The sequence below is a fragment of the Alligator mississippiensis genome, chromosome 1 (genome assembly GCF_030867095.1).
Source record: "Alligator mississippiensis isolate rAllMis1 chromosome 1, rAllMis1, whole genome shotgun sequence".
Classification (NCBI taxonomy): Eukaryota; Metazoa; Chordata; order Crocodylia; family Alligatoridae; genus Alligator; species Alligator mississippiensis.
This window is the reverse complement of record NC_081824.1, coordinates 31,434,033-31,456,622: the sequence shown is the minus strand read 5'-3', so window position 1 is coordinate 31,456,622 and position 22,590 is coordinate 31,434,033. Positions and strand designations below refer to the sequence as shown.

General features: G+C 43.9%; 1 protein-coding gene across 2 annotated transcripts in view; it reads left to right on the top strand.

The window, feature by feature from the left end:
• Positions 1–549: 549 nt before the first annotated feature.
• Positions 550–22,590, top strand: part of ASAP2 (ArfGAP with SH3 domain, ankyrin repeat and PH domain 2) — a 159,814-nt gene continuing 137,773 nt past the window's right edge. For both annotated transcript variants that reach the window (XM_014597309.3, XM_014597308.3), the window contains exon 1: positions 550–799. In XM_014597309.3, coding sequence (XP_014452795.1) covers positions 674–799 — 126 coding nt within the window. In that variant the 5' untranslated portion in view covers positions 550–673. The remainder of the gene's footprint in view (positions 800–22,590) is intronic.

The following is a 22,590-nucleotide window of genomic DNA, read 5'->3' as shown; positions in this document are numbered from 1 at the left end:
GTTTCCTTCCTTTGTCAGGATAAAATTAGAGAGAGAGAGAGAGAGTGAGTGTGAGTGTGATCTTGAGAGTCTCCACAGCCAGGGTGGGACAGGGAAGGGTTGCAGGCAGCGCCCTGCAAGAGCATTGGGGCGGGAGCAGGGCCGGGAAGGGGTGGGGGCGTGGGGCAGTTTGTATCAGGGAGAGGGGAGTGTATGTGTGTGTGTAGCTGCCCCCCCTTGCTGTGCATCGGAGGAGTGTGCGGTGCGCGTGTGCATTGCATCCGCAGGGAAAGGGGGGTGTAACTACTCCCCCTTGAGCCCCCCCATCCCCGGTGGGAATGGGGGGGGGTGCGTGTAGCTGCCCCCCATGCACATGGGGGGGGGGGGCCGCAGCTACCCCGCATTGTGTACCACTGCGCGCCACCGCCCCTCCCCCGCCGCCGCTCCGTCGCAGCCCCCCGCCCCCCAACGGTCTGCGTGCGGGCGGGGCGGAGTTCGCGGCGTCCCGCCCCGCAGTGTGTCCGAGGAGGGCGGGGCGGGGCGGGGCGGGGCACCGGCCCCAGTGCGGGCGGGGATGGGCGTGTGTCGGGCTGCCGCTGCCGAGTGAGCGGGAGGAGCGCGGTGCGGCGCGGGCCGGGCCGAGTCCTTGTGTGCATGAGAGCCGGCGGTGCGAGGGGGCGCCCCCGGCCGCGCCATGCCGGACCAGATCTCGGTGGCGGAATTCGTGACCGAGACCAATGAGGATTATAAGGCGCCCACCGCCTCCAACTTCACCACCCGCCTGCCCCAGTGCCGGAACACCGTGGCGGCCATCGAGGAGGTGAGCGCGGCCGCCATCCCCCGCCGGACACGTCTGTGGGGCCGCGCCCCCCTCCCTCTCTCTCCTCGGCCCGGCGGACGCGCGCGCACGGGGGGGACGTTAAACCGCCGCGATGCGCGCGCCCGTTCGAACATCGCGAGGGCCCTCCCCCCCCCCACCTTCGAACCCCCCAGCGGCCGTGCGCCGCCCCCCCCGCCCGCGCGGGGTTCCACCTCCTCCCCCCCGGGAACGTCCCCGCGCGGCGTTCGACCCCCCCAGGGGCGCGCCCCTTCCCCTCCCCCCCGGCGCGCGGGGTTCGACCCCCCCAGGGGCGCGCCCCTCCCCCCGGCGCGCGGGGTTCGACCCCCCCCGGGGTTCCAGCTCCTCCCTCGGGGACCCGTGGTGGGGGTTGAGCCCCCTGGGGCGGTGCAGACGGGGTTGTCTCGCGGGGGGTGTCGTTTTTCGTTCTAAGCGGCTTGAAATGCCTCCACACCGGCGCGGCCCAGTCCCCGAGGCAGCTGCGGGAGCCCGGCATGGGGCTTCCCTGCCACTTCTCCCCCCTTGTTTGGCAGTAATCTGGTGTGGGGGCGCTCGGGCACTTCCCGGAGCGCACTTGAGCTCCGAGTTATTGGGGTTGCAGCACTGCCTGGTTGCGGGGAGGGGGCGATCTTGGGTGAACGTCCCCGCGCCCTGCCCTGCCCTGCCCCGCTCCTCGGGCAGCAGGTTGCCATGAGCACAGTCCCCTGGGAGAGGGACCTCCCCTGCTGGCCCCCGGGTGTCCCCCTACCTCCCGTGCCTAATTCAAGCATCTGAAGTATGCGAGGGTAACAGAGCAGTTTGTTGCCCAAATGACTTTTTCAGGACTTTCTTGTCTTGCTAGTTCCTCAACTCTCCATTCAGTGGTTTTTGCATTCAAAATAACCCTCACAGAAGGAACGACTGTTTTGTTCCCGAAGTAATTTCCCTTTCCAACAAGCTTGCACTTAAGTGATTGCATGTAATTATACCACATTGGGCTGGTTTGTTTTAGATCAACAATTTAGTACCAGTGACAATTATTTTAAAGGATATTTATCAAATAGATACAGTTCTGTAATGCCGCATGGCTAAAGCTGACCAGAGACATGAGAAGTTGGTGCAAGTACTTGGGTCCCAAGCAAGCTATAGAGCAGTGTTGCCAGCTCTCATGGCCTTTGTCCCAGGTTCCTTCCCCTCCCTTTTTTTTTTTTTTTCTTTTTAAAGTCACTGCTTCAGGAAGTGTATAATTTTATGTGCGTCTCAAATGTCATTTTTAAGAGCAAGTTTCTCACTCTCATGATTGTGGAGAAGACTGGACTTGGGCACAAAGGAACATAAAATGGCCCCTGAACCTATTAAAATCCTGAAGTTTGAAGACATAAAGTTGGCAGTCTTCGCAGGCAGGTTTTAACTAATCTGATATGAATGAACTCTCAATTTTCCTGAAGACAATTCAGTTTGTATGTCCATCAGGAGACAAACTTGAATGTGTTCGGATCCTTTCTCATTAAAACTGTCTGCCTGATGTTTGTTGTCAGATCAGATCAATGATAGCTTGCTGGTTGGTTTAAAAAAAACATGAGCAGTGTGTATAAATTAAGATTTAATATCTAGATTGCTGATATTCAGCAACTTCATTGGAAAAGCTTTGCAAAACTACCATGAAAGTGTACTAGCTCGGTTTCAAAATCTGGGCATGTATCCTGTTTGACTATAATTATAATGATGATAAATATGATTAATAATTTACTGAATTATCAAAAATTACTCACCCAGAATAAGAATTTTGCAAGACTAGGTTAAAGGTTGTATTGGCTGTTGGTCTGCTTATCTTTTGTCATTAATTTCTTCAGCAATTTTAGCAAAACATCAGTTGGGTATTGGTTGTTTGTACTAACATCCTGAAGTAGCTTCCTTTAAATGTAACATTGATTTTTTCTTGAAATTCTCAAGAATTCAAGCAAATATTAATAGGTATACATTTATGAACTCTGTTTTCAAATCTATAGCATGGTGATTAGATTTTAAGACATCTCCATTTTTCACCAGTTTGTCTGATACTTTGATAAAAAGCTATCTGAATGACCTAAAGAAGTAAAAAATTATTTCTAGAATTTGATAGAAGCTAGTCAAGCCACTTGATGTGCAAACTGACACTTAATTGGACAAGCAGTTGAAAACATAGAGCAGCGGTTCCCAACGCGGCACTCACGGGTGCCATTTTGCCCCCTGAGGTTTATTTAGGTGCTCACGCAGGATTGATCTAAATACTTTAATATTCATATTGGTGGCCGCTGATTTTTCTTTTAAATTCGAATGTGCCCTTGGGCACATAAATGTTGGGAACCCCTGACATAGTGAATCTGTTCTCTTTCAAATCATGGGGTATTGAAGTCTAGGAAATTTAGCTGTGCACGGTCTAGTAATGTAGCATTCAAAGTTTGGGGTAAAAGAGCTAGTTTGCTAACTGAACACGTAGCAGTTTGTTGGAAATGACATTACAACTATAACAGCTCTCTACTAACATTTAAAACTAATGAAATTGCCCCTTGACAAGTTTCTTCAGAAGAATAACAAACATTTTCCACTCACTGCCAATGAATAGAAAAAAACTCCCCCAAAAAACCAAAGGCAAACACACACCAACAACAATTGGACAGTTGTGTTAGTGTTACTTAGTACGTTTCAATCAATTATGCCTCTCCAAAACCCTGAAATATAATGGCGCTGTCTTATACGGGTATAACACAAAAACTTCAAGTGCTCTAAAAGCCTGTTCACTTCCTGCCCTTCGAATGCTATTGAGTTGTGTTATTTGAGTACGAGATCTGATCAGTGCTTGCTGTCACTAGTGGAAAAGAGTTGGGGAAGACCTTTTCTTAGAACAGAAAACAACATCAATTTTGTTTCTTAAGAATAGGGAGAAAACTATTTCTATCATATGCTTGTGTTCAGGGTACTCTTTTGAAAGGTCCTAAGTCTCTGTAACCCATGTGCAGCATTTATCAAGATCAGACACGGACAAGGATACTGTCTAATCTGTGCATTGTAATAATGAGTAAGTTGCAACAAGTTGCAGTTGCTTTCTGCACGCTCAGGGTTGTTTTTTGGAGGTGGGAAGGGATGTTCAAAGTTAGCAATCTAGTTGAAAAAAAAAGATTGCAAGCTTACTATTTCTAGCATATGTTCTAGATGCTTATATTACAGCAGGGTCTAAAAATGTGTAATGGCTTTGTAGGTTTAGGTCAGCTCAGTATTAAAATTTGAATGTTATCATTATCATGCTACTACCTAAACATGTGCTTTCCCCATTTCTTTTCAATGTGGTGGGATTAAAAAAAAATCCTGAACTGGAATGGGTTCTCTGCGGTGCTTCTAATTGCTGAGAACAGGAAAAGTTTTAGGTCAGTTTCTTGATGAGTGGACTCTGAGGCATTTTGGGGGTCATGGATTAAAAGTTGTTGTATAGCAAAAGCTGCTATTGAAAGGAGACATTCAGCTACGTTAGTAATGAATGCAGCTTAAGACTTTGTAAAGATCAGAAGTAGACAGGACAAATGAAAGTAAGGAGAGGTACAACATGCAAGCAGATAAGACAGTGTGGTGGTAGCACATAAAGCGTTAGTTCCTGTAATTTTGTCCCATCTCCTCTCAGTACAGGAGTTTTTAATTTTTGCTTCATTTTTGTATTTAAATGTTTTTGATGGTTTCTTGCTGAAAGTCTGAGAGTAAAAACAGTGGCTTTCTGGGAGGTTGTGTGTCAGAAGTACTAATGACAGATTGTCTTGGCACTAAATTTAAGTAGGAGTGAACATGAATTTTTCTGTCTCTCTAGCTTTTGGTTCTGTTCTGAAGATGGCGTTACAGAGATTCCATGTTTCTTTTATCCCATGGAGTTCATCGGTTTCCAAATGAAAGTGTTTTCTTTATAATTCTCAGCCCCACAAAGTTGCCTTAGGCATTTATAATTACAATGGGTTTTTTTTCTTCCCCACCCCCTCTTCCCTTTAATATTACTGAACATGTAAGTTTTAAAGAACATAATCCAGTTTGGTCTTAGAAGTATATGATCTAAGGCAACTGCACTGCTTTCAGTGGGTTTGGAGAGGCGTAACTGATTGAAGCTTGGTAAATAACTCTAATGCACAGAAAATAATTTAACTTGCTTTCTTAGGTTATTGGCTCTGCAGGGCTAACTAAAATGGAAAGCAGTAAAAACTTGTATCAGTACACAAATACAACCTCTAAGTTCATACAAGGAACACTGAACAAATATGTCAGCAGCAACAGGAAGATCGGGGAAGTATGGGTCCTTTACTAAATGGGGAAGGCAAGCTACTGACAGATAATGTAGAAAAGGCTCAAGTACTCAATGCCTTTTTCATTTTACTCTTCACAGGCAAGGTCAGCTTCCAGACTACTTCACCGGGCAGCACAGTTTGGGGAGGAGGTGAGCTGCTGTTAGTGGCAAAAGAACAAGTTAGGGACCATTTAGAAAAGCTGGATATGTACAAGTCCATGGGACTGGATGGAATGCACCCGAGGGTGCTGAGAGAGTTGGCCAGTGTGATTGCAGATCTCTTGGCTATCATCTTTGAAAACTTGTGGCAATTAGGAGAGGTCCTGAATTATTGGAAAAAGGCAAATATAGTGCCTATCTTTAGGAAAGGGAAGAGGGAGGTTCCAGGGAACTACAGACCAGTCAGCCTCACCTCAGTTCCTGGAAAAATCATGGAGCAGATCATCAAGGAATCAATTTCTAAGCACTTGAAGGAGAAGGAGGTGATTTGTGGATGTGGTATACCTTGACTTAGGCAAGGTTTTTGATATAATCTCCCACAACATCCCTGCAAGCAAGCTAAGGAAGTATGGTTTGGATGAATGGACTGTAAGGTGGATAGAAACTGGTTTGATTGTCAGGCTCAGAGGGTAGTAGTCAGTGGCTTGGTGTCTCATGACAGTTGGTATCAGGTGGATTGACCCAGGCCAGTTTTGGAGCTGGTTTTGTTCAATATCAGTGACCCGGAAGATGGAATGAGGTGTACCTTCAGCAGGCTTGCACATGACACCAAGCTGTGAGAAGAGGGGGTAGTGGATACACTGGGAAAATTAAGACCTTTATTTTATTTATTTTATGTGTTTAATTTTTATTACGTATAACTTTATACACACACATTACACTTCAAAACATTTATATGTATAAATAAAAGACATTCTGTTTAAACCATTTGTTTCTACTGGGAAAAGTAGTAGAAAATGGCATCTTATTCAGATTATTAATCAAGATTCAAAAAGCATACTAGACACTTCATAGAAGTATAAAATAACTGGTCTCTGGCCCCAAAAATAAATAAATTTGAAAGCAACACTCATAGTGGGGAAAGTTTATAATGGAAAGTGTGTATGCATGTATATATGTTCACAGGATCATAGATTAGGGTTGGAAGGGCAATCGTCATAACACAAATAGTATGACTTGCATGTGTTTTTAGTGAGGAGGAGGCATGGAACAGGGACGTTACAAAAAAGTATTAAGTCTCAGGGCTAGATTCTAGGACTTTAAGTGGAGTGGTGTGCATATGTCAGATCATAGTATTTAGCTCTTAAATAGATATTGAAATACTACGGTGGTACCAAGGATGTTGTTTAAACATTAGTAGAGTAGTCATGTTAAGTTGACTGTGAAACTTGCTTTGTGTCCCACTAGTGAGTCTGTCCCTTTACAAACCAGCTTTTACCAAGTCATAATCCTGCCAAATAAAATAAGAGAAGAGTGGAAGGTGTATAGTTTTCAAAGGGGCAACCTTTTGTTACATTCTTCCCTTGCCTAATGTTCTTATAACTTCTTAGTGGTAGAATTTTCTTTTCTGGACTTGATACACTACCTTTGTGACTAACAAGAGCCAGTGGTTAAGGTGGTTTATTCTTTTTCTCTTGATTTTTTTTTTTTCTTTCCCTCTTCTATTTTTATTTTCTGTTTGTTTTGCTGTATTGTACAGGAGCTCTAGTCATGTGCCATAACTCCACTGTCTTAGGCATTACTCAGTCTGAACAAAAAAATTGTTCTTACTTCAGAGAGCATAGCATCTATGCATAAGACAAGATACAACCTATGGGTACAGTTTTTGGGGAGTACAAAGAAACAGTGAGGTAGTATTGGGCACTATGATAGGCAGTAGTTTTTATACACAAGTGGCCTGCCTGTTGTAAAAACAAACACACACACACACACACACAAACACATTTTGGAGGTTTGGAGGGTTTTTGGAGGCATCAAAGAAAAAGAAAGCTATGATGGAAGATAATGAAGTAGTTATATAAACATTTACGGAAAGTTAATTCCATGTGGGAGGGCAGCAAGGGGGGGAAAGCATGTCAGATGCCCATTAGAAATGTTAACAAGTAGGCAGTGGAGCCTGGCATCATGAGCTTATGTGGGGGAGGGGGAATTGAGACTTAATGTCTTTATGGTGGGTTAGGTAGACACATTAAGGGTCTTAAAATGAAAAGTAGTAGATTATTTGTTGCAAAAGAGAAGGGAGGGGTGCAAGGAGATGGGTGAAGCAGCAGCACAAGGGAATGTGAGTAGCACATTATTGCATTTGTCAGGACCAGTGAAAAGACTGTTGCAGTAAGCAGGGTATGAAGTGATGAGATAGATAGGAAAAAAGAACAAAAATGTGTATTAGAGATTTTTTGCAGAATGAATCTGCATGATAGATGTGAACTTTTTCCCCTAGATTCTCACACTGAAACTGTATCTAAGATATTGCCCCAGTTACAGGCCTTAATAATGGCTATCAGGCTACTGGGGTGGGGGCGGGGGTTGTCTGAAGTGATAGAGAAAAGTGGTACTAGAAAAGACTTTTAGGAAGATTGAGAGCCATGTTTGATCCATGTAGAGCTGACAGACAACTCAGATGAAATGTCTGAGTGACAGGGCAAGATTTTAATTTGGACAGAAGGAAACAAGTCTGGAGTAGAAGGGTTGACCTAAGTGGTCAGCATATAAATAGTCACTGAATTTGTGTTTGTAGATGTTAAAAACCACACCTGCTTAGGTAGGATGCATGCTAGTTTATTCTCTTTAAATGTAATGGTAGATTAACAGGAAGTAGGTCTGTAACTAAAAATTGTTCATTTCAATAGGACAAAGTTTCTCAACCTAAAATAACCAGTTTGTGAAGCCAGCTGAACTGGGGAGCTCTAATATTTGAATTTGGAGGAGACCCAGGGATTTCTTTATGTTTAAAAAAAATAAAAAAAAAAATTAAACTATTAGGAATCTGTATCCCAAGCAAGGGGAAAATGTAGGAAGGGACTCCAGACCTACTTGGATCAATAACTATCTCAGAAAGAACACTTGGAATAAACAACCCTACAAGGAATGGGAAAACAGACTGATAAGCCAAGAAAATTATGTCTTAAGGTCAGGAAGTCTAGGGTTAATGTAGTAGCTGCCAAAAGTCAAGCTGAGTTGAACTTCACAAAGGATACTAAAACAAATAGCAAAATGTTTTTCAGCTATATAAGTAAGAATAGAACAAGAAAAGAAGTTGTACAGTTTAAATAGGACTGGACTTCAGATTTAAAGTTAAGTATGATCCTATTGAAAAAACTGAGGCAAGGTATTTAGTGATGTTGAAGATAAGGTGTGGGGGGCAAAAGACAGGATAATGGGAAGGAGTATGATGATGGAAATTACCATAACCAAGGGGAAGTAAAACTCGGGGAGTTTAAATGTACTCAAAGCAGGAGGTCAGATTGGGAACAGGGACCAGATAAGCTCATAGCATGAATGGCTACATGGGATAATCTTTGAGTTTAAGAAGTGGAAGAAAAATGACCCACTTATTTGAATTCAATTCAGTCTTGAATTCTACTTTTGAAAGAGAAAATATTTGGGCATAGAGGAAAATGAGGTAAAATGGGTTTCCTAAAGGTAAATCAGACCAGACTAATTTTTCCGTTTTCTTTGGTAAGAGAACTTACTTTCTAATCAATGTATATTATTCTGCCTGGATTTCAGTAAAACATGATAGGGTGTCATATGGGAAAATATTAGCATAAGTGGAGAAGATGAAGGAAATAGGACAAGAATTAAGGTGGCCAAGAAGTTGGGAATGCTGAAAATGGGTGGTGGTTAAAGGGCAGTATCAGGCTGGCCAAGAAGATAGCAGTGGAATTCAAACATTGTTCTTTATCTTTAATGTTTTTATTCTGATGACTTTTTTGTAGAAGTAGAAGTGTGCTGATGAAATGTGATGATGACACTAAGTTGGGATTTATTGCCAATGCACAAGAGAATTGGAATATCATAGAGGATGAAAATGGATGACCTTGAAGAGTGAAGTATTAGAAATCGAATGAAATTAAATGTAGTAGTACAAAATGCAAAGGTCATGTGCTTGGGAATTAACTCTAAAATGGGATGTTACAAGTTAGAAATTGTAGTAAGAGAAAGGCCTGCCTGTATTAACTGATCCCGCATTGACTACAAGCTGCTAGCATGGGGGAATACAATCCTAGGGTGTATTTTCCAATAGAAATAGGGAAGTATCACTGTCATTGTACAAGGCACTAGCAAAACATAGTCTGGAATATTATGTGCAGGTATGGTCATTCATGTTCAAGAGAGCACTTCTCTGCACCAGTTCTAGCTTGAATTCTATCAGGTTGATTAGGGGACTGGAGAGTCTATTATATGAGAAGAGATTAGAATAGCTTGGCTTTTTTGTTTAGCTATTGCTGAGCGGTGATACATTGCTATCTATAAATACCTCAGAGGGCTAAACACCAAGGAGGGAGAACATCCGTTTAAGAAGAAGAGTGCTGGTGCAGAAAAAAAATGAATATAAATCGGCTAAGAATAAAGTGAAGCAAGAAGGTTCAAAATCGTTAGAGCAGTGGGGTTTTTTCTAGACCAGCCTTTCAATCAAAGTAGCAGGGGCAAAACGTGAACTATTTCACAGTTCTTCAAGTTCCTTCCTTATTGAGGGGATTATTTTATAATGTGCCTGTGATTATAGGGGGTTGAACTCGATCCAGGAGATTCCTCCCAGTTCTGTGTTCTAGACCATCAGCTATGGACCACCAAAGCAGAGGGTGGAGGTGGCTGAGGCCTTTAAGTAGCCAACCAAAGATTCCAAATCACAGAGCTTGATTCTCAAGGGGGATTTTAATTATTGGAACATCCGCTGGGTGGGAAACAGCAGTGTACAATCAGTCCAGCAGATTCTTGGTGTGTGTTAGGGATAACTTTTTGATACAGGTGGGAGAGAGCAACTGGGGGGAAGCTCTTCTTGATTTGCTGCCCACAAATAGGGAGGCATTGGTTGAGAATGTGAAGGTGAAAGGCAACGTGGGTGACGGTGACCACAGAATTGATAAGGTTCAAGATCCTAAAGGAAGGAAGGAAGGAGAGCAGCAGAATAAAGACATAGGACATCAGAAAAGTGGATTTTAGTGAACTCAGGTAACTGGTGGGCAGGATCCTCTTGGAGGCAGTTCTTGGGGAGAAAAGGAATGCTGACTACTCTGAAGGGGGAACTCTTTTAAGGGCTTAGGAGCAAGTTATCCCAATGCAAAGGAAGAATGGGAAATGCAACAGAATCCCAGCCTGGCTAGACAGCTATATCCTCAGTAAATTAAAACTCAAAACAAAATCATATAAACAGTGGAAAATTGGGGCACCTATACATGAAGCTCTGCTAGATTAATAGTCTGCTGTGAGTTGGCTGGGGCATGCCAAATAGTGTGCTCCAGCAGCCCCCGCATCATGTGTGTTCAGCATCCCCACTTTTCAAAATGGTGACAGGGGCACTTTAAAGCTTGTTCAATGAGCTTTAGTTAAAGTGCCCCCACCGCCATTTTGAAACATGGGATGCTGAATACATGTGATGCTGTTGCTCTGAGTGTCGCTCTAATTAAAGCGCCCCCCCCCCCCCACCCTGGAGCACATGTGTAGACACCCATGGTCTAATGGAAGAGTATAAGAGCATTCCACAGACCGGCAGGGAAAAAATGAAAGGCCAAGTCATGATTTGAGATGCAGCTGCTAAGGCCTCTAAAAAGCAATAAAAAGGGATTCTACAGTAAGAGAGAGAGAAAATCACAGAAAAACCGTAGGTCGCTTACAGAATGCAGAAGAAAATAGTCGCAGATGATGCAGATAAGGCTAAAGTATTTGATATCTTTTTTTTTTACCTCAGTCTTCATACGTAGGGTCAGCTACCAGATGATGAATAATGAATGGGAGACGTTCAAAGTCCTGCACTTAGGATGGAATAGTTGCATGCACAAATACAGACTGGGGAATGACTGGTTAGGCTGAGGTACTGCAAAGGACCTGACGGTTAGAGTGGACCATAAACTGAACATAAGCCAACTGCACAAAAAAAAACCCAACCAAAAACCCACCAGCATCCTGGGTTGTATTAACAGGAATGCCACTTGCACATGAAGGGAAGTGATTCTTTTGCTCTATTTACACGTCTTTCTGAGGGGTGGGTAGGCTGGAGCCCAGGACTTCTCTCCTTTTCCTTCCTTCACTCTTTCTTCTTTGCTTTGAGGATGAGATGCTTTAACTTGAAATGGACAGCTGCTTGGTTGGGGTTGTGGTGCCATTGGAATTGATTAGCAGCTAGCTCCGCCACCCCCGCCGCTCCCCTTCAAGTTTTGACCTCAGCATCAGTTTTCTTAAGGTATGCCTTCAATGTGTTCTTGTAGCATTTCCTCTAGCCACTGCAAGATCTTAGGCTGTTACTAAGCTGGGAGTAGAGCATTTGTTTTGGGAGTTCTGAGTCAGGCATCCGCACAATGTCCAGTCCAGTGGAGTCGGTGCTTGAGAATCACTGACTCAATGCTGGTAACATTGGCTTGAGCAAGGATGCTGGAATTTGTATGGTAATCCTCCCATTTGATGTGGAGGAATTTCTGGAGGCATTGTTCGTGACGCCTCTCTAGGCGCTACACATTTGCTCAGGAGAAGCATGATGTTGGAGTTGGTTTTCCCTACCCCTTCCTTCCAAATGGTGCCACTGTAGAGTGCCATGTCACGTCTGACTCTGGCGTTGAAGGCACCAAGGAGAACAATTTTGTCTTCCCTGCAAGTACTAATTAGTATATGGTCATGGTTGCAGTAGTACTGTTCTTTGACATCATTGTTGGCATCAAGCGTTGGGGTGTATGCACTGATGATGGTGACATGTTGGTTGTTGCTGAGCTTAAGATGCAAGGTCATAAGACACTTCTAATGCCCACAGGGAGCTCTGTAAATTGATTGATGGAGCTGATTCTTGATGGCAGAGCCAGTGCCATGAATACATCTGTCCTGGGCTGGTTTCCCCTTCCAGAAGAAGGTGTAGCCTTCGATGTTGTATCTCCCTAGTTTCCTGGAGATAATGGCTGTTCTTCTTTCTGGTTATTTGTTGTCTTGTTTATCCATCAAGGTGTGAACATTCCATGTTGTGAAAATCATTGTCATCTTATGACTTTTTTTGACTGCAGGAGTGATCCCTCTGGATGTGGTTACGCAGCTAGGAGCAGATAAGTCAGCTTAGGTTTAGGGCACCTTTTCTAGCCCTTTCCCTATGTGAGGTGAGCGGAGGGGCTCTGAAAAGAACTGCTCGCTCATTGTAGGAATTGCAGGGCTCTCCTGAGATGCACCCGTCTCAACCCAGGTGCACGAAGACTATCAGGCTACCGCCACCTGTGTGCAGATATGTGGTTGGATAGTGCTGGATTCACTGGTCTTGTCTCCGTGCTGGCATTGAAAGGGTTTTGGTATGGCAGTGTGTGTTTCCTGTGGTAGAAGTTTGTACATTCAGCTTAATGTGATGAGGCTAGTGTACGGAAAGAGCAGCCACAGGATAGTGACATGGTTGTGATCTGGGTCCAGTGGCAAGCAAGAACTGAAGACAACAGGAGACCTCCATCTTGCTCCAGTCTTTTTCCATCTTTGCAGCCATTGAGATCCTGACATTTTCTGCCTGATCCTCCATCGGGGACTTGGGCTTTAGCCCTCAGGCACATCATCCACTTCCCTGGAAAATGTCTCATCCAAAAGGCTATTTGCTTGATAGGTCTGAGGGCATTCTCCACTCTGTGTTGAAACATGGCTGCTGAGCAGCACAGAATGCAAGTCATGAAGCCAGAAGGGGAGAGAAAGCAAAAGGGAGCTTCACTCTGTAGTCTAAGTGGGCTCTCCCTTGGCAAGGAGGGAGCACTGGTATTTTGGCCTTTGTGGCTAATGAAGTTATGAATTTTATCGAATGACTATTATACTTCTCCTGGCTTAGATAAACATTTTCTGTCTGAGAGGTTTGTATCCTTTGATAATGGAAGCATATGTGCTGCCCAGAGTCAGATGTCTAAGGGATGGCAATTCACTTGCCCAATTTCTTACTGGCTGCTTGGAGTTAACTCCCTGCTTAGTGTTTATGTGCACTGGAAGTGCAGAAATTGTCTATTGAGTGAACAGGAGAGCCATCTAGAATGCAATTGACCTGTGGAGGCATACTGGGTTGCCGTTTAAGGAAACTGGAAAACTATATACATCTCCTGTGGAATGGTATGACTCTTCTAAGCCTATAGCTGCTTAGACTTTGATGTGCAGTAGGTAGAATTGTATCTGGACTTTCTTTTTCAAGAGAGGACTTGTTTTCAGATTCAATCTTTATGCATGTTAAGCTTTCTTTTTCAGTTTTCACACCAAAAATATTTGGTGTGGATGTGTTGTATTTGTGCTGATTGGCTAAGTTTTGAAGAACTATCCCTTAGCAGTTGTAGTGTTCTGTGTACATTTTTACAGCTAAAATATAAATTTTAGCATCTGTGTTTAAACCAACAGAAATGAGTAGAGTAAAATGTGAAACTCTTCCTAATCTTCAGTGTCTACTAGAAATTATGCTGTACAGAACCACCTGCTTTTTGTAGTCCTGAGTAAAGATCAGATTATTAATAGTTTCAGCCTGAAATCTATAATTTTGTCTAAGCACGATGTGTGTGTGTGTGTATGCGCGCGTGCGCGCGTGTGTGTAATATGCATATATGTGTGTGTCAATACATCAAAACTCAAGTGAGTAGAGCTGAACAAATTACTTTCACATTCCTGAAAACTTGTTCTGCATGTAGAAAGAATGTAGGGAAATAAGAAAGTACTGAAGTTAAGTGAAAATTTTTGGGGGGTTACTTCCTTATGCTGTCGTTCATCTCTCTTGATATAGAAGGTGTTTTTTTTCTTTACAATATACAGTATTAGTGAAACTTTGAATCTATTTTAAGGAATGCATTTCCTAATCTTTTTAGTGTTTTCAATCAAACAAGATTACTGTTTGAACAAAAGCATGGGAGTGGAAATTTCCTTAGTGTGTGTATATGCAGAACTCGTGTTGTCAGATGTAATGTGTGTAGCATAAATTTTGCAAAGTGTGTTATTACTACACTGTTTGGGTTTCATTACTGTAGATGTATGTAACACACGGATAACTCAACACCCTGAGCTGTCTGAGGACTGGACATTAGTTAGACTGAAGGGAATAGTATTAAAGGAAGCAATGAAGTTACTACATTTGGTTTATAAGAGACTGCTTTGCTTGGTTCTTGCTAATGCTTAACCAATATTGTTCTTAAATTTTATATCCAGTTATGGGTGATATGGTTCTAATTGCTTTAATAGTGTTTGTGCAGTTAGATCAATGCTTTCTATCCTAACATGGGCATAAGGCATTCATCACTGAAATATTGAAGTTCCTCATAATTGTTAATGTACTGCTCTTCATAATGTTCCTGTGAGGGAAGAAAGTACTATTATCCCCATTTTATGGATAGCATTGAAGTGTCTGAGTTCCCAAAGTAATTTACCCAGGGACATGTGGAAAAACAGCTTTTCACTTTGAAAATTTTTTCTCAGTTATTCTGATGTAATTGAATTTTACAGTTACTGCAGAATAATGACAAAACTTTAAAAAAAGTCACTTTGCTTTCTGAGCAGTTGCACTTGGTAACCATAGGTACCTAAACTGTTGATACCACTGTTTTTACGTCTTTTGTTTTCAGCAGAATGTAAGGTCAGCATTTTCAGGGTAGTCTCCAGTTTACATGATCTCCCTTTTTTGGGCACACAACTGGAGACTAGATGATTTCAGAACTCTCCAGTTGTCTGTACCAGACTCATGGTGGCGGCAGTGCTGGGAGGGAGATATTGCAAAATTTGGGGTGGCTGCAGCCCCTTCCATAGTCCCTGCCAAGAAGAGCCTGGCACAGCCCTGGCTCCAGCCCACAGCTGCAGCCTGCTTGCCCTGCCCCACGCAGATCTGGGGGCACAACCCCTCCCCCCTTCCCCTTCCCCTTTTGGGATACAAGCAGTGGCAGGAACCGCCCCCCCTCCTCCCCCCCGCCCATGAGCCATGGGTCTGTCCTGCCCCCTGCCCTGCCCTGGCTGGGCAGCACCTGCCCCTGTCCCCTCCCCTTCCCTCCCTCACTGTGGGGGGGGGCTTGATCTGACCCCCCACACTCCTTCACTCCTCCCTTCCCTTCCACCACAACAGACTTACCAGCTGGAGGCAACTCTCCATGCTGTGTTGGAAATCGCATCAGTATCGGCTGATAATGCCTCTTTAAATATCGGATATTGGTATCAGCCCCAAAAATCTCTATCGGTGCACCCCTGATTAGTTGCATTAGTTATCTATGTTGATTAGGGCTGTGCAGAGCTTCAGTTGCTGATTCGATTCAGAGGAGATTTGATTTCAATCTGAATTGAATCAGGAGACCCATTCATCTCTTTGAATCAAATCGGAAGCCTCCAATTCGATTTGGAGAGATTCAGCGATTCGGACATAGACACAGCTTCATATGTTTTTTCTACATACCTCAAGGTACCAGGCAGCTTGTGAATGCTGAGATGGTGGGGCGGATGTAGCATCCATGGGAACGCGGGAGGGGACTTCTGATCCACTTCTGAGTCCGCCGCTGAGCATGTGTGGGGCGGGGGGGCCTGCACTTCTGTGAGACGCTCTGTGCGCCCTACCATCTCAGTGTTCACAAGCCATGCCTGGTCCCTCAAGGTATGTAGAAAAAACATATAAAGCTGTGTCTGTGGCCGAATTGCTGATTCTCCAAATCTGAATCGAATCTTCAGATTTGGATTTGGCTGAATTGAATCAGGACAGTGATCCGAATCAGTACATGGAATCACTGTCCCCTGAATCGGGCCGAATCTGAATTGAACAAGAAGCCAGTGAAGTATAATTTGTAAAAGAAAAGGTCAAGTCTAATTTTATTATTTCACTACTACTTGTGCCAGTTACTGACAGAAGATTCAGATTTTTAATTTATTTGATTGTGGTGATCTATCTGGCAGAATGTCTTTTCTTCCTGGCTGTTTTGAGGCCCTTTACTTTCTTGAAGCTTCCCAGTGAGGGACTGTGCTGTGCTTTTCTATGAGAATAAAAATCCCATGGTTGCCATAAATCAGACTTTGGGTATTGCTGGAGGAATTTATATGCTTGTTCCCCTTCAATGGTAACTTTTTATAAGTGCAAGATGAAGATGTTTCTTAGCACAGATTACTAATATCTATTTATATAAAAATAGTTTCCATGATCCAGTTAAGATCATGACTCTGTGCTAGGTATTGGACGAAAGCACTGTTTTATTGTATTATATCACTTCTAAAGTAAGATATCACATAATTTTAACAAACCAATGAAGGGAAAAGGGAAAGCCTTGAATGGTAATAGGAACATGTGACTAGCTTCATTTGCTCGATGTATATGGTTAATCCTATAGCTATTATATCCTGTTGATATAGATTCATAGATGTAGGGTCGGAAGGGACCCAAGTAGATCATCAAGCACCCCCCCCTGCCCTGGGCAGGAGAGAATACTGGGCTCATGTGACCCCAGCTAGGTAATTGTCAAGCCTCCTCTTAAAGACCCCCAAAATAGGAGCCAGCACCACTTCCCTTGGAAGTTGGTTCCAGATCTTAGCTGCCCTGACTGTGAAATAGTGTCTTCTAATGTCTAGCCTGAACTGACTCTCAAACAACTTATGGCCGTTATTTCTTGTTACTCCAGGAGGTGCTTGGGGGAACAGGGTCTCTCCCATTCCCTGCTGGTCCCCTCTGGTAAGTTTGTAGATGGCCACCAAGTCCCCTCTCATCCTTCTCTTGTGCAGGCTGAACAGGCTTATGTCCTGTAGCCTTCCCTCATAGGGTCTGCCCTGCTGATGCGAGTGGCCCTCCTCTGGACCCTCTCGATGCTGGCCACATCTCTCCTAAAGTGCGGCGTCCAGAACTGGATGCAGTACTCCAACTGTGGCCTGACCAGTGTTGCATAGAGGGGGGGAGGATCACCTCCTTGGCCTTGTTTGTGATGCATCTGCGGATGCATGACAAGGTGCGATTGGCCTTACTGACTGCGTCCTCACTTTGGCGGCCCATGTTCATTTTGGAATCAATAATGACTCCAGATCTCTTTCTGCCACTGTGCTTTTGAGAACAGAGTTCCACAGCCTATAGGTATGCTGCTGGTTCTTACTGCCCAAGTTCAGTACCTTGCACTTGTCAGTATTGAATCCCATCCTGTTCTCATTCGCCCACCCCTGTAACCTGTCCGGGTCCAGCTGTATCCTCTCCCTCCCTTCTAGCGTGCCCACCTCGCCCCAGATCTTGATGTCATCAGTGAATTTGAACAGGGTGCTTTTCATCCCCTCGTCCAAGTCGCTAATGAAGAGATCAAACAGTGCGGGCCCAAGGACTGAGCCCTGGGAGACCCCACTGCCCACATCCCTCCAGGTCAAATATGACCCGTCCACCACCACTCTCTGGGTGCGATCCCTCAGCCAGTTTGTGACCCATCTGACTGTGTAGGCATCAGTGCCACAGTCGCCTAGCTTTTTAATGAGAATGGGGTGGGAGACAGTGTCAGAGGCCTTCCTGAAGTCCACAAAGATTACATCCACCGCGACACCTGTGTCCAATGATTTTGTGACCTGATCATAGAAGACAATCAGGTTGGGCTGACAGGACCTGCCCCTAATGAACCCATGCTGGTTGCCCCTGAGCATCGTCCCCCCTGCCGGTCCTTCCCAGATGTGCTCCTGGATAATCTTCTCAAAGAGCTTCTCCAGGATTGAAGTAAGACTAACGGGCCTATAGTTGCCTGGGTCCTCCCTCCTCCCTTTTTTGAAAATGGGACCACATTGGCCCTCTTCCAGTCATCTGGCACCTTGCCAGAGCACTATGAGAGCTTGTAAAGCCATGCCAGGAGCCCCTCAATAATCCCTGCGAATTCCCTCAGCACCCTGGGGTGGAGAGCATCTGGACCTGCTGATTTGAACATGTCCAGCCACTCCAGAAGTTCCCTGACTCTGTCGTCCCTGACCCTAAGCATGTCAGAGTCTCTCCTGAGTCCATCCTGAATTTCAGTTGGGGAGATGAGCACCCACACCACTAGGACACTGAGCAAGGTCAACACCCAGGTGTGTCCCATTGCCCTGCCAACAGGAGCATACTTACATGTATATGTATTCTGAAAAACAACTCTTGAGTTGCAGACAAATACTAGGAGCTGATTAGTGTAAAATCAGTATGTAACTACTACTTCTGTTCATAAATCAACCTTTGTTTACAAACAATGCAATTAATAGCCTATAGTGTTTTCCTGGGGAACTAAATGTATTACAGTAAGGATATTTCATAGTGTATTTGAGCTGTATACTAACAGCTAACTCTTACACAGTACAGATGGTTTAGGTGTTTCACACATGATGAGCTTTGTTCTCCTGCACTTTAAGATGTAGGAATTGGCTCTAATCACCTAAAGCCCCATGTCATTAAAATCACAGAGCTGTTTTTTGATAGTGTGTGATTAGGTTAGCTTAAACCATATTTAAATAAGCCATTTTAAACGAATGTTTTTCTAAAACTTCAGGTATCTAAAACAGGGGTCTCAAAATTAGCGTGCAGGTCGCTTGGCTATTGGGGCTTCTCATGGTCTGGAAGACCCACCTCTGGGTCCATCCTGCAAGGTCAGAAATTTAGCAGTGGGGTGATAGGCAGTGGCATTAACCCCCCCCCCCCCCCTCCATGTGGCTTCCAGAGCTGCTGTGTTTGTGCAGCCAGCACATGGAGCTTAATGTTGCTGTTGCTTGTCCTACTGCTGAATTCTAAATTTGGGATCCCTACTCAGGATGCAGTTCTGTGGCGGCAGGGTGAGCAGTAGTGCTGGTATCCCTTGGATGCTGGCCCAACCCACAAAGCGGCCCTGGTAGCCACAGAAATTAATGCCACATTATTTGCCTTACTGCCACACTTCCAGGTTGAGATCCCCATTTGGATGCAATTTGTGTGGTGGCATTGTTAACCCCTGCAGCTGCCAGAGTCGCTATATATATATGGGGTCAGCATTTGAGGGGTTAATGCTGCCACCACTTTCCCAGAGATGCCAGAGATGGACTGTCTACCTGTGGGGTCAAATGAGTTTGGCACCTTGGGTCCAAAAGGTGCCTGTTGGAATACAGGCAGTCCTTGACTTACAATGTTTTGAGTTAAAAAGTTTCATACTTACAATGTTTGTTAATTGACACCGTGTTTCAACTTTATGATGTCAGTTTCGATTTTACAACACTCGATCTGACCTGACACCATGCCAGTGAACAAGTTTTCTGCATCGCCCGTCTCACTGGAGAATATCTGCCCAAACATCCTTGGACACTTTCTTTAAGAAAGCAAACAAGACTTCAGAAAAACCTGCAGCCAACACTCCTGAGACGACTCCAGCCAAGAACCCTTCGAAAAGTCCAGCAAAATCACCTCAAAGAAGTCCTTCCAAATCAATACGATTGCTATTTACAATAGAAATACATCAGTGTAGCTATATTGCTCATCTACAATTGATTGAGTACAAAATTTAGTGGGTTTTTTTGTGAAAATAGGGTATTGGGCCTTGGTTCAGGAACCAATCCCCCATTTCGAACATTGTTTCCTATGGGAAAATTGGTTTCGAGTTGCAACGTTTCAACTTAAGACGTGGCTTTCAGGAACCAATTTTGTCATAAGTCCAAGGACTGCCTGCACCTCATTTTGTGGTAGGTAAAATTACTTCATTGTATTTATAGCAATTTTGAGCTATATTTGATTAAAAGTCCGCGGAAGACTTCCCTTGACTTTGGGCTTTGTATCAGAGCTTAAAAGCACAACAGATGGAATACTGAACAATACAATACAGGAAAATGCAGATGGTGTATGGTCTGTCAGAGCTGTGTCTGGCACAGTCAGAAGTAGATGGCATCAATCCACCAAATTTTCCTTGGCTTTTAGGAGAGAATAACTGAAAAATGGATTTTAGTACTATAGAATTCTAATGCTTTGATTATAACAAAGAAATAGTATCCCTACTATATATTAAGGGCTTTTATGAATAGGGTTCTTTCTTGTATATAATTCCTGTTCCTTAGAATTCTAAGCAGTAGATTGAAGAAGTGGGATTGGGAGGTAGTGAAAGCATCAGGATTTCAAGGTCTAATAGAACTATGTACAAGGATCATAGCCTTCCAATGTTAAAATGAAATGAGTACATGCTTGTATCAAGCAAATCTTCTCACAAGTCCTTAATATTTCTAATTCTATTTCTAATACAGTGACCCTCACTATAGTACCTGTGTGCTTCAAATCCAAAGATTAAAAGACCACTAATGCCAGATAATGCCATTGAAGCAAGAATTTTAGCATGCCTGGGAAGTATCTAAATATTAGCTGGTAATTCTCAAATCTAAGTCGGTCATTCTGAATAATAAAAAGGCACACTACCACAGGCTGGATGAGTATTGTCAGTATTGAAACGCATCCTGTTTTTGTTAGCCCACCCCTGCAACCTATCCAGGTCTTGCTGCAGTCTTTCCCTCTCTGCTAACGTGCTCACCTCACCCTAAATTTTGGTATCAGCAGCAAATTTGAACAGGTTGCTTTTCACCCCGTCGTCCAAATCGCTGATAAAGAAATTGAACAGCGTGGGCCCAAGGACCAAGCCCTGGGGGACTCCGCTGCCCACTTCCTCCCAGGTCGAATATGACCTGTCCACTACCACCCTCTGAGTACGACCCTTCAGCCAATTTGTAGTCCATCTGACTGTGTAGGCATCAATGCCACAGTCGCCTAGTTTTTTAATGAGGATGGGGTGGTCGACAGTGTCAAAGGCCTTGCTGAAGTCCAGAAAGACTACTTCCATGGCAACACCTGCATCCAATGCTTTTGTGACCTGATCGTAAAAGGCAGTCAGATTGGTCTGACATGACCTGCCCCAATGCAACTGTGCTGGTTGCCCTTGAGCATCATCCCCGATGCTAGCCCATCACAGATGTGCTCCTTGATGATCTTCTCAAAGAGTTTCCCCAGGATTGAGGTAAGACTGACGGGCCTATAGTTGCCTGGGTCTTCCCTCCTCTCTTTTTTAAAGATGAGGACCACATTGGCTATCTTCTAGTCTATAGTCTGGATCCTAGTGCTACCCTCCAGAATTTCTGCAATTCTACCCACCCACAGATTTGCTAAGTGTATACTTAATCTAATTGTCTAGATCATTAATGAAAATATTAAACAGTATTGAACCTAAGACACCTGAGGAATTCCACTTGATTGTTTTTTTTTTCATAATTTGTTTCCAAATCATATATCGCTTTGCAAGTCATCACCAACATAGACACAAACAAGAAGCCAGTGAAGTATAATTTAACATCATTTTTGTTGGGACTTCATGGCAGATCCAACTTAGTTCCATAGGTGCCTACATGGGACAGGTAGAACTTAGCTGCCTGCATACCATAGAGTGATTCAGACTGGCCCTTTAGAAGCCACAAAATGCATCAAGCACCTAATCTCATTCATTCATAGAAACACAGAAAATTAGGGTTGCAAGGGACCTCAGGAGATCATCTAGTCCAGCTCCCTGCTCAATGCTGGATCATCCCAGCCAAGACTTTGTCTAGTTGGATCTTAAAAACTTCTAAGGATGGAGATTCCACAACCTCTCATTTTAGACTGCAACTTGGGTGCCTAAATTAGCAAACTGGATTGTTTAAAACATGCTTGGAAAGCCAAATGTAGAGTTTGGGTAGAAGATAGGTTACTAACTTATGATTCAGTGCCTTATGACCCATGTCTTGGGAGAAATAGGTCCCTTAAGTTCATACTTTAAGAAGTAGTGCTAGGCATTTTGGTTCTTAAGGAACAGTGAGAGCCAAATGGGCAGCCAGCAGCACCCGAGTCCCCAGAGAGGCTTAGGAGTTTGGACATGCTTTTGTGCTTGGTGTTTCTCATCAGCTAGCTCTAAGTGCTTCTGGGCTCTGAATCATTCTTTTTTGCCATCTGCCTCTCCCCATTTTCCAAACGGAGTTTATGTGCCTAAACCTGCTTAGATAGACTGCTGTTCAAAGATGAGTAGGCACTTAACTGTGTTTAATTTGGGTCATCTAATTAGGTGCCTGATGTCTAGGTATTGCAACGTCTAAGTTGGTGGTTCTCAACCTTTTTATGCTCAAGTCATTCCTCCAGAACTTTTCTGTCAGCTAAGGGCTGGTTCCATAGATACGGAATATGTTGTCCAAAATTGTTCCACCTGTATGTGGAACTAGCTTTTAGTTTACAGGAGCATGTGGTCACCCTGTTCCTGTGCATGCTGAGGATTTTGTTGTTGTTCTGTAAATATTTTCTTTAAAAACCATAGATTTTTCATATTCCAGATATGATCTTAAATACTTGGATGTTGATACTGTCTGCGACTTGCTATTGTGC